At 34.1% G+C, this 11,724-nt stretch overlaps 2 protein-coding genes across 2 annotated transcripts in view; one reads left to right on the top strand and one right to left on the bottom strand.

Moving 5' to 3' along the window:
• The window catches only part of LOC107688219 (islet cell autoantigen 1-like), an 8,423-nt gene extending 7,980 nt beyond the window's left edge, over positions 1–443 (top strand). The window contains exon 13 of the mRNA XM_016485836.1: positions 177–443. Coding sequence (XP_016341322.1) covers positions 177–289 — 113 coding nt within the window. The 3' untranslated portion in view covers positions 290–443. The remainder of the gene's footprint in view (positions 1–176) is intronic.
• A 1,418-nt stretch (positions 444–1,861) lies between these two features.
• Positions 1,862–7,103, bottom strand: LOC107688264 (glucocorticoid-induced transcript 1 protein-like). Its single transcript, XM_016485887.1, has 7 exons — positions 7,020–7,103; positions 6,711–6,797; positions 6,231–6,323; positions 4,233–4,373; positions 4,037–4,148; positions 3,792–3,912; positions 1,862–2,591 (listed from the first exon to the last, which is right to left on the bottom strand). Exons 1-7 carry the CDS (start codon positions 7,101–7,103, stop codon positions 2,363–2,365), a joined length of 867 nt encoding a protein of 288 aa, XP_016341373.1. The 3' UTR covers positions 1,862–2,362.
• Between the last annotated feature and the right edge of the window lie 4,621 nt (positions 7,104–11,724).

Raw genomic sequence — 11,724 nt, 5'->3', positions numbered from 1 at the left:
CCGCGGCCCCAGCCCCCGCCTCGGCCTCTACGGCTGGAGCCTTACTACCCCCCCCCCCCCCCCCCCCAAAAAATAATCAAATAAAAATAAATATAAAAATATTTATACCCCTAACTTTAGGTTGTATTTTTATACACATTGCAATACAATTCTAATACTCGTTTTTTTCATTACAGATACCTCAAAAGATCTCTCTGCTTGGTTCAATCTGTTTGCCGACCTGGATCCGCTGTCAAACCCGGACGCGATCGGCCGAACCGATGAAGAACAGGAGCTCCTGAACGCTTAATCTGCCCTGTTACGGATGCACTTTACGCTCTTGTCGCACAATCGACAGTTCATGAGAGGCCTACAGACGCCTGTCCTGGACAGATATCAGCACTGATTTCTTTATGCCATAGCAGTTAACCTTAATTATTTCATGAAGAAATATTTGCTGCCAAAGGAAATGTTCCATTTGCTAGTATTGTCAAGGCAGTTTGATTTGCCATTGGCAGTTTTGATCTTGTATTACATAAATATATATATATACTTACACAGCATCATCAGCAACAGTAAGTAGTTTGGGTTTGTATGTTGTGATATTGCATGATTTCAGATTTGTTATCATTATTTATTTTAGATGTTGCCTTGATCAGTTATGAAAGAAATGGAAGGTATTATTGCAAATGTTATTTAAGTAGTTAAATTATGCATTTTGTAAATTATGCATTTAGTGCCGTCAACTAAAACTAATGCTGCATTTCAGAAGCCTTATATATGAGAGGATATCACAGTCCTTCAATTCATTTATTTGAATGAACATTATATATTATATTGTCTTATGGAAACTTCATCTGATGTGAAAGCAGCTAATAGGTCAAGGTGTACATAAATTTAACACATTATTTAAGATGTACTGTATGGTTATGCTATAAAAAGCAATTGTGCTCACTTTTTACAGGCTTGTTTCTGGAAGTGTTTTATTTTTAATTCATTTATGATGGTGGATTTTTACTTCCAGAACCTGGCTATTGTACTCTTATTTTTGTCATGAATACCAATAAAACATTGGTAAACAACTTGGTCAAACCAGGTCGTATGAAGTAAGCGTTTATGTATATGTTGGTTAACTGTAGGCTATTTCTTAGTGCTGATTATGTGCTTGTGTGCCTGAAAACTGATTCCCATGTACTACAAATTACCTTTCACCATACATATTAAACTACAAACATGCAAGTGCAATAAAATGTAATACAACTTTATAAATGTGATTCCACATAACACAATACACAGTGGGACCAAAAGGCCTTACTGAAGTCAGTTCATATCAGTGCTTTACTAGACAAAGTAAAATATGCATCACCATAAATCATATCCTACTACACTAAATAATGGCATACCATTTTCTGTATTTTTTGTGTTGTACTCGTGTGTTTCTTCCATTTCTATTATGACTGTAACCCTGAATGGCATGAAATGAATAAAAGCAGCTTCATTTTACCCAATAGTGTGACTATACCTTTTATAATGTACATACACAAATTGCATGCTGCCACTTGAAATGTTCCTTTAAAAATATTTAGAAAGAAAATAATTTCAATTGTTCTCAGAAGAAAGAAAATTCTGTTTCTGGATCTATATGCAGATTAAACATTTTCATGACTAATAAGTATTAAAACTAATATGTGCACATACAGTATTACTGGTACTTTTTTTTTTTTTTTTTTTTTAGAATGTACATTGCTGTTTAATGTAAACATAAAAAAATCCCCCAACCAAATAAATATAGTTTAAAAAACAGGAAGCATGTAGTTGGAGTAAAACAAATTAATGCAAATATTATACTTTGAAAAATGTCACTTTAATGTGAGCATCCAGCAGTCATATTTATACACAATAACAGTGTCACATGAATAATAGGCTAAAAACACAAAGCCATTTTTACTGTTCTGTTTGTAAACGTATGAACGTTAGGGCTGGGCAGCATATTGAATATGCACAATATATTCGCAATCATTTTGCTGGCAATACAATGACTGTTGGGGTGAAATGATGTTTCTCCTACAGGAAAAAAATATATATCATCAAACGACAAAATATTGAAACATAATTAGCTATATCGTCCAGCCCTAATGGAAGTTAAACCTGAGTTATGTGTTAAGGCATGAAGCACATTTTTGGCCGTTGATTATCTGTCATATCTAATGTGTTTTACCTGGTTAGTAGGATGTGCTGCAAGGTTAAGTAAAGATTTGTGTATTCCAGCAGAATTACATGAAACCCCAAAACAAAGTTCAACATAATGGTCCTTTTGTACAACCATTAGCAAGTACGAAATTTCCTAGAAAAGTCAGCTGTTTGAGATCTGAGCTGTGATTGGCTAACTGAGCAGCAGGCACTTCCTAATACTGCAGTGTTCAGACGACACAGGCCGCAGCTCTGCAAATGAACCAGACGTCTGTCCTGAGCTGGGGCGAGCAGCAGCATCTGACGGGAAAAGAGAGGAGCACAGCAGCTTCACTGGACAGAAGGCCGAGCCGCTCGGAGTGAAGTTCACCTTGTTTCTGTCTGGGCAGGAGAAGATGGGAAAGCCTGGTGTCCTACAAGTGCTACAAGGAAATAAAAGCAATAATATGAGTAATATATAAAAGCAATAATATTTATGCATACATAAAATAGTATATGCTATTACATATATGTCACTATTAATGCAACTATTATTAATGCTATTATCCCTATTAAAAAAGTTAACAAAAATACAATTAATATTATATGCCTTTATTTACAGTACATGTATATATTAAAAAAAAAACTAAAATATCATACAAATATGTATGTATATACACACACACACACATTTGTGATATTGATATATCTGTGATATTTATATATGTATATATACAATTTTTACAATATACAAATTATAAAAAAAAATTAAAATATAAAAATATACAATTCTTTTAATAACAGCAAATATTGATACAATTAAAGTATATGCAATACTGTAAATATAAACACATTTGCAAATATTGCATATTAGTATTTTGGCAAAAAAATTGTTCTTTGTGATATAACTATTAATATAACTATTATTAGTACTATTATAACTATTAAAAAAGTAAACAAAAATTATATTAATAGTATATGCTACTATATATGTCACTATTAATACAACTATTATTATATCACTACTAAAAAGTAAACAAAAATGCTACTAATAGTATATGCCATTTTATAAATATTTATGTGATTGATTTATATATACATATATAATATAAATTCAAAAAAATATCTTATATATATATATATATATATATATATACACACACACACACACACACACACACACACACACACACACACATACATATGTGTGTGTGTATATATTTAAATATATAATTTAATATATTGTGATATTTATATATGCATAATATATATAAATCAAATAAATATATAATTACAGTTATTTTTAGCAAATACCTAATAAAATGAAAGTACATGTAATATTACTGTAAATATACACACCTTTTTAAAAATAACAAATGACTGGAAAAGTCATGATATTGTCCACAAAAAACATGTCTAAACATGATGCTTTAAACTGAGTGCTAAACTGCTATCAAAACTGAGCTCGAGCTGTTTTACCTGCAAACGTCAAGCAAAACCTTGTACCAGCAAACACAAAAACCAAAGCATGCTCTCTGGATGTACACAGCAAAAATCCAGGAGGAGTATTTAACAAATATGGTTTCAAAAAGCAGAAAGCAAGGCATTTTATGAGAACCGAGAACGCAGTCAATGGTACTTACATGAGATCTTCAAACACTTTGACTTTCTCGCAGCCCTCAGGAGGCTCACGTTTAAAGGTGTAACTGTTGTTGGGTTTGGGAGAGCTGGAAAACTGAGGCAGAGGTGAACCACACCTGTAATCTGAGAGGACGAATCGAGCGTTAGTTTAAGCAAATCTGCCCTTATAAACATACTGTGAAAACAGCACAGCACAGTGATGGTGTCAGAGGGCAGCATCGTGGGACTGGTACTGAACGAGCGCTACCTTTCTCAGCGTGGGCGGCAGGAGAGCAGCAGTAACAGGGACTGCAGGAGATGTGTGTGTGATCATGAAGAGGAGGAACAGGAGCACGGCCGCCGTCCCGCACCTCCAAAGCCTGAACCAGGAGGACAAACACAAAAATAATTACAAAAGTGTTACGAAGTTGAAATGATTCACTGAAACCTGTGTGTGTTTGTACCTTCTCCTCCTCTCTCCCCCAGTCTTCACAGATGAAGACGTTCTCCAGCTCCTGGTTAACACAGTCACTATAGCTGGGCATTCGACAAATGACGGGTCTGGAACGGACCATATCAGATGAAGAAGCAGAGAGCCGCTTTGGCTGGAAAACAAAAAGCAGCAGTAACCTGATTAATGTCAAAGTCTGAATTTATCAAATCTATATGTATAGGTTAATCTCACACAAATGTTACCCCAAAAGATAAAAAGATTAAAATATGAAATCACATTTTGCTTAAAGAAACAGAAGCTTGTTTTTTAGGATCATTATGGTTTTTCATATTGAATGTTTTGCATACATTATAATTTTCTGCATTATATAAAAAAACACAATACATATATATACATCAGAGGTGCTCAAAGCTACTAATACGAAGGACCAAAAATTAAAACTGATCAAGGGGCCATAAGCCAAAAATGTTGTAGCATATGTTGCATTATATCTACCTATATATTACATTATATTATATATTATAATATATTTAAATGTTTAAATAAACAAATATAAATAAAATATATTTTTTAATGATTTTAAATAAAAATTCAACATTTTGTCTACATTTTAATGGAAAAATTAAACACAAAAATGTTAAAACAAAAATATAAATTAAAAATGAAGATATGCTTCAATGGTATGTTTTTTCCTACTTGTTTCTTTTCTTTTATGATATATATTATGGGCCAAATCAAAGCAGTTCTTGTGTGTGTGTTTTTTTTTATATAGAATTTAAACAGATTTTTTTAAAATAAAACTTAAAAAAAAATGGACATTTATCTGATGTCGTTTTAAATACATTAATATCAATTAAATACAAATATGACTTTTTTAAAGAAATTAATAGTAAAAATGTTTATAATGTAACAAAATATTTATTTCAAATTAATACAATTTTGTTGTAATAAAATTATTTTTAATAGAAAATATTTTTTTTTATAGAATTTAAACATTTTACATTTATCAGATGACTTTCTGATGACAAATCGTTTAAATATTTGGGGTCAATATAATTTTTTTTTAAAGAAATTAATAGTAAAGATATTTATAATGTAACAAAAAAATATATATTTCAAATAAATGTTGTTCCTTTGAATGTCATCACAGGAATAAAATACATTTTATATATATATATTCAAAAAGAAAACAATTTTAATATGTAATATTTCACAATAATTCTTACCACATTTTTGATTAAAATAATTGCAGCCATACAAATATATCATACAAATATGTATGTATGCATGTATGTATACACACACACACACACACACACACACACACACACACACACATTTGTGATATTGATATATTTGTGATATTTATATATGTATATATACAATTTTTACAATATACAAAATATACAATTTTTTCAAAATATAAAAAATATGCAATTTTTATAACAGCAAATATTGATACAATTAAAGTATATGCAATACTGTAAATATAAACACATTTGCAAATATTGCATATTAGTATTTTGGCTAAAAATTATTCTTTGTGATAAAACTATTGATATAAATATTATTAGTACTATTATAACTATTAAAAAAGTAAACAAAAATGATATTAATAGTATATTCTATTATATATGTCACTATTAATACAACTATTATTATATCACTACTAAAAAGTAAACAAAAATGCTACTAATAGTATATGCCATTTTATAAATATTTATGTGATTGATTTATATATACATATATAATAAAAATAAAAAAATATTATATATATATATACACACACACACACACACACACACACATACATATACATATATATATATATATACATACATACGCGTGCGTGTATATATTTAAATATGGTGAGCATATGAGACTTCTTTCATTTTAAAAATGATTGTGAATGAATGAATGTTTGAAAATGAATGTTTCTGATTGCAAAACCCCAAAATTCTGAAGATGACTGCATACAGTATAACCCTAGCAAGTCGATGTACAGTACCTGGGCCGGATTCAGATGCATCACTTCTTCTTTCTCCTTGATACTGCGGCTGCCCTGCAAACTGCGCTGGAGCTGCTGACGGAGTTTTGCAATCTGGAAATCACATTTTTACCATCAGCAAAAGATGGAAGGAAGAAACAAACAGTGACACAAAATCTAAGCTCAAGCCCTACAGCCCTACACCAGATGACTGCTGTATACTAGATGACATGACCTACAATTAACCAAATATAACAGCTGTATCTAACCTCACAGGTTTCACCAAACAATGCTCAATAGATGTTTATATTGCCACAGCTTGGGATTCCCAAACTGACTTTGCAAGTGCACAAGAGCCAATAATGGCAAGTCAAGACATAATGTGTGGGTATGTTTGAGGATCATTATGGGAAAAGAGGCCAATTATACGCCCAGAGTATGTCTATAAACACATTACCACCCATCACTTGAAATACTTTTAATGTGTAAAAACGGTCGCACCTCTATGAGATGGTCAGCGCTGCCCCATGATGCCGAGCGTTTGTGCACGTTAACCTCTCCTTCATCCTCAGTCCAAAATCCAGGAGTCTGCAATAAACATGGTAAAAACATGGTTAAAACACATTCACCATGCAAATGCTGACTATAGCTTGTTATGGCTGATACAGAATATATTCTTGAAGTCATGTGACCTACATATGTGAATTTTTCGTAAAACAACAACAGGATATTTGTGGTTGGCAAACAGCATGTGTGTCGCTTTGACCGAAACCACAACACAACGATGAACAAACACCCGGAGCTACAGACAGCCACAGAAGATGGACAATATGCACCACAAATAAGTGCATCTTTTTCCAGACACCGGTTTTCGGTTGAACCTGCACGTGTCATGTTGCAACTTGAACTTCCAGGCTGTCTTGAATGTCTTCTGTTTTGTGGTATGCCAGCTGATAAACTTCTGAGAAAGCTAAGGTGAAGGGTGGAGGAATATTTAGAAATGTTTCAACTGTTTTAGTACATGTAATAAGAGACAATAATAAAAAGCTTTCACTTTATGGATAAAAAAAAAAAATAGAAGAAAACAAGTCGTACTGGTTTGTAACGACATGAACCTTGTGGAAAAAGAAGTACAGTACACCTTTGTATACTTTTAAAAAGAATAAACTAAAATATACTTCAATGTAATTTCTATTGCAATGTCATGTATTTAATATGTATATATATATATATATATAAATAACAATGTCATTACAATACAAAATGAAATGGCAAACTAAGTGTAATTTATTTTAAAGAAAGAAGCAAATAAGCAAACTTTTCAATCTGGATTATATATTAAAAAAAAAAACATGTTTTAAGTGATAAAACAACAGAAATGAAACTCAAAATTGGTCACTTTGGTCATTTTGTGTTTGTGAAATACTAGCATTACATTAATATTAGTAAGTCACTCAGCAAAAATGATGAAAAAAGTAAAGTAGTTCTGTGTGGCTTGATCACTCATACAGGATGCCTGGGGTTGGTACGGCTCTCGCGGCCACTGTCCAATTAGGTACTGCTCAGGCAGCTTGTCCAATGAGGGCGGCTGTCGACTGGCTGATCGAGCTTGTGAGAAAAGAATAGGCGTTTTGGATTATGTAAGCAGTGGACAGTGATATGAGACATTACTGCACTGCAGTGACAGAGAGGAAGTTGGTGGGTGTCACTGGAAACTGATGAGCTTTTGCCTGCACTGTCATAATGGCACTGAAACAGAACAAGAACAGATTGTATTTATGATGGAATGGAAGTAACAGAAACTTGATGTTTACATTTTCTGACGAAAATTTGACTAGTGTTTGACCATGCAAAACATACTTGCTTACAGGCCTAATTCAAGTCTGATGATAGTCTGATCTCTAAAATTTAAGGGGGTCTGAATACTTTCCGTACCCACTGTATATACACACACACACATATATTATATTATATTATATTATATATTTGTAAGCCACTGTATATGTAAATATATTAACTGAAATTAACTAATTGACTACAAATGAGTGTTCTCACATGAAAGTTACGCTCTGAGGACATACAAGGAGGAAATGAAACAAAGTGAAACAGCTCACAGTGAAACCCACATGCATGTACACACATGCACCAACAGCTGAAACTCAAAACAACTCGCTTGCATGCAGCCCACAGAGCGATTCCTGTGAGAGTTTGCTCTCTGCTCCAGCTCTGCAAACACAAATGTCAAAGCCTATGCAAAAGAGCCAACAAAACGGCACTGTCGGTTTACCCTCTGCTCACTGTTTTACACCATTGTACCGAAAGAAAACAACTCAGCAAGTGACACTCATTATCAGACGAGTCGCAGCACGGCCGGTTACAGTTCAGGCCTCGAACACTGAAGCGGTCTGAATGATAACCATGAACTCTGAAACATTTTCAGCCCAGTACACACACCTTTTCTCAATGCACTTGTTGGGGAACGGCTACACTACATTCACTTGCAGATTGCAGCGAGGCAGCTGCAAGGTCTTTGTGTGAAGGAGAAGCGTTTCAAATGCAAATCTACACAAGCATCAGGCACTCCATGAGGACGGGAGATCGAGAGCTGTCCGACTTAATAGGTACAGCCTGCCTGGCCAGAACCGTTTAGACAATAGTAGTTTACTCATATAAGAACAGGATATAAAAATGTGAATGTTTCTTGAAATTCTTTGCTGAACTTGCACAATTAAACACTTGTGAACAATTGGTAACACATTTGAATGGAATACCAGCTTAATAACTGTATAGTACCTACTTAGTATGTACTGTAAAACACAATGCCATTATAAATGTCTCCAAAAACAACGTGCTACATTGTTGTCACATGACGTTGCATGTTTAATTCAGCAAGTAGTATGAAGTTATGGTACATTCAAGTCATGTCGGAAAGACTGTATTTACGAGTTGAATGTATGTGAACACTACGACAAAGTCATAATTACAAGAAACTATCTTTAAGCCCTGAGTTTCCAAGTTTGGGGCATGTCAGTGAGTTTTTACATAGAATTAGCAAAGCAGTATGTACAAAATATTGTAGTACTATACAACAATGAAGGAATATGTAACAATTAAATGCACAGTAACTCACTTATGCGCATTCTTTATTCATCATTTTTTTTAAGTAGTTAATAGTTAATTTTTTGTAGAAAAGGTACATCGTCATCTTCCTCAAAACAAAGTGACTTGAACACAACTGACGTCGTAATTACGACTTCCCAACTTGTAAAACAAACATCCCAGGAGGATTTGAACGCACCTTGGAAAAAAAAAAAAGCAATTTTGTAATATTTCAAAATAATACAAAATATATGAAGGTTTGGCACACTGATCAAAAAAGAAATCAACAAACAGAAGGGTCAAAACTGAAGTCACTTCCAGTTCATCTATCACACTCGAAATGGAAGGTCAAGTTGGAAGCATTGCATTGTGGGATACAGCATTCCTCTAAATGTTGACTAATGTTATTAAAATAGCATAAAAGCTATAGAATAAAATTGCACAGCTGTGTAGGAAATCAATTGACTGGGACATTGGTCGATTATGCAGCTTAGCGTCATTATTATGAGATATAAATGTCAAATGCCACTATTGACCAATCAGAATCAAGTCCAGGGAGCAATGCAATACAAAGAAAATATATGATAGTTCACAAAATGGTTCATAAAGTGGTCTGTGGTTCATACGCTATGAACATTTTGTATCATTCTGAAATACACTGAATTTACGGTTGGATGACAGAATGTATGGTTCTTTCTTACAAAGATAGAAAGAAAGAAAGAAAGAAAGACTTACATGGCCATAAAACGAAACAACTCAATTAACTAATGTTCTTTTTACAGAAACATACTGTACATTAACACACACACACACACACACACACACACACACACACACACACACACACAAAGTTGCAGTCTTTATCTCAAGGTCTTGAGATCTCTGATGACCACAGAAATGGACTGGATCGGGGTCTCAAGGGGCCTATTCTTGGTCTGGATCTGGGTCTTAGTGGGTCTAGGTTTGGTTTGGGTGCTATCTCTAACTTTGATATAATACAATGGCTTTAAATCTTTCCTTATTTTCTTTGTACAGGATCTGACAATTCTGCCAAACTGTTCTGACTGTAAGTGAATCTGTATTAAATGACACTGGGCTTACACAAAAATTTCTTAAGGCTATAATAAACAACGTTGGGGGAAATCAGTGATTTAATCCCAAATGCTGGTAACAGATTCTATTCAGACCATAAAATATCTATAAAACCTGAGGAGGAAAAGTGTATTCAATAAATATCCAATGTGGAAGATGCAGTTAAATCAAGCTCACGTTAAATATGAGTTACATGCCTACGCAAATGAAGAACAAACTCAATAACTGAAATAAAAAAGAGGTTACAACTACAAATACATTATAAAAATAAAATTTGTATACAAAATAAAGCTTACCTCTCCCTGCTGTTATAAAGTGATTCTCTGATGGGATCCTGGTGGGCTTAGTGGTTTGCTTCATGTTTGCAGCATGTGATGATGATGATGATGATGAAGGACTTCTGCTGTGTCTTGAAGAGGAGAATGACGTTGATCACTCCATCTCAGAGGGACACTGTTAAGAGACAGGCTGAGGTCTGGAGTTACTGTTGCACTTAGTGCGTTTTTGCGCACGAGACACAATAATAAACTCCAGAACGAGAACTGAAAACGTGTTCATGCGAAAAGCCGAGTTATTATTATTACACTTCGCTTCCTCTTAACCTACTGTGCGCGTACGAGCCTGTCGTTCCCTGTAAAACTGAATCAAAGTGGACGCAAAGTTCAGAAGCAGGTCCAAACTCTCCAGTGCTCCTGCGCTGACAGATGTGTAGCGGTAAAGGCAGTGGGCGGGAGGTTGGCACTTGCACGCTGAATCTGATTGGAGCCGAGACCAGCGACGCTCGTTCCTTATTGGCTTATGCGTTCCTTCTTACAACGAAGAACCAATGAGCTCACTGCTGGGGTGGAGTTTAGTTTTGTGTGGAAAACAGGCATTCTGCCTTGGAGCTGTGGAATGTTTTTATGTTGTCTCATATTTTGAGCAGAGAAAGTGTAGGAGTTTTGTTTATATTCTGGAAATCATTACTTGAATTATCTTAAAGGTATAGTAAAAAAGCAAAACATTATTTACACAGCCTCATTCCGTTCCAAACCCGTATGACGAACGCAAAAGCTCACGTTGACTCCATCTGTTAAACTCCATAAATGGCAAAAACATCATGAAAGTAGTCTTTACAAACAGGAAGTTGTTGTATGCAAATTGTGTGAGAAACAGACCAACATTAAAGTCATTATTAACCGAACACCTCCCCTCCTTCCTCATTTGTTCTTGTTCACTCAAAACGGCCTTGGGCCTGATGCTCACTTTGATGCCAATCAGCAAAATGCTATTAGTCTTAATGACAAAGCACATCCAAATTCACACTGACAAATTGACAAAGCAC

This window comes from Sinocyclocheilus anshuiensis, unplaced genomic scaffold, assembly GCF_001515605.1.
Source record: "Sinocyclocheilus anshuiensis isolate Anshui unplaced genomic scaffold, SAMN03320099.WGS_v1.1 scaffold1162, whole genome shotgun sequence".
In the NCBI taxonomy this organism is placed as follows: domain Eukaryota; kingdom Metazoa; phylum Chordata; class Actinopteri; order Cypriniformes; family Cyprinidae; genus Sinocyclocheilus; species Sinocyclocheilus anshuiensis.
Note: the sequence above shows the minus strand (reverse complement) of the source record. Positions and strands in the feature narration are given on the sequence as shown.

Bases quoted from the DNA above. Each gene is read 5' to 3' on its own strand.
- LOC107688264 (XM_016485887.1), bottom strand. From the start codon at position 7,103: ATGACACGTGCAGGTTCAACCGAAAACCGGTGTCTGGAAAAAGATGCA. The intron at 6,798-7,019 runs GTCTGTAGCTCC...TGTTTATTGCAG, and splicing joins ATTGTCCATCTTCTGTGGCT to ACTCCTGGATTTTGGACTGA. The intron at 4,374-6,230 runs GTACTGTACATC...TTTGTTTTCCAG, and splicing joins TGCATCTGAATCCGGCCCAG to CCAAAGCGGCTCTCTGCTTC.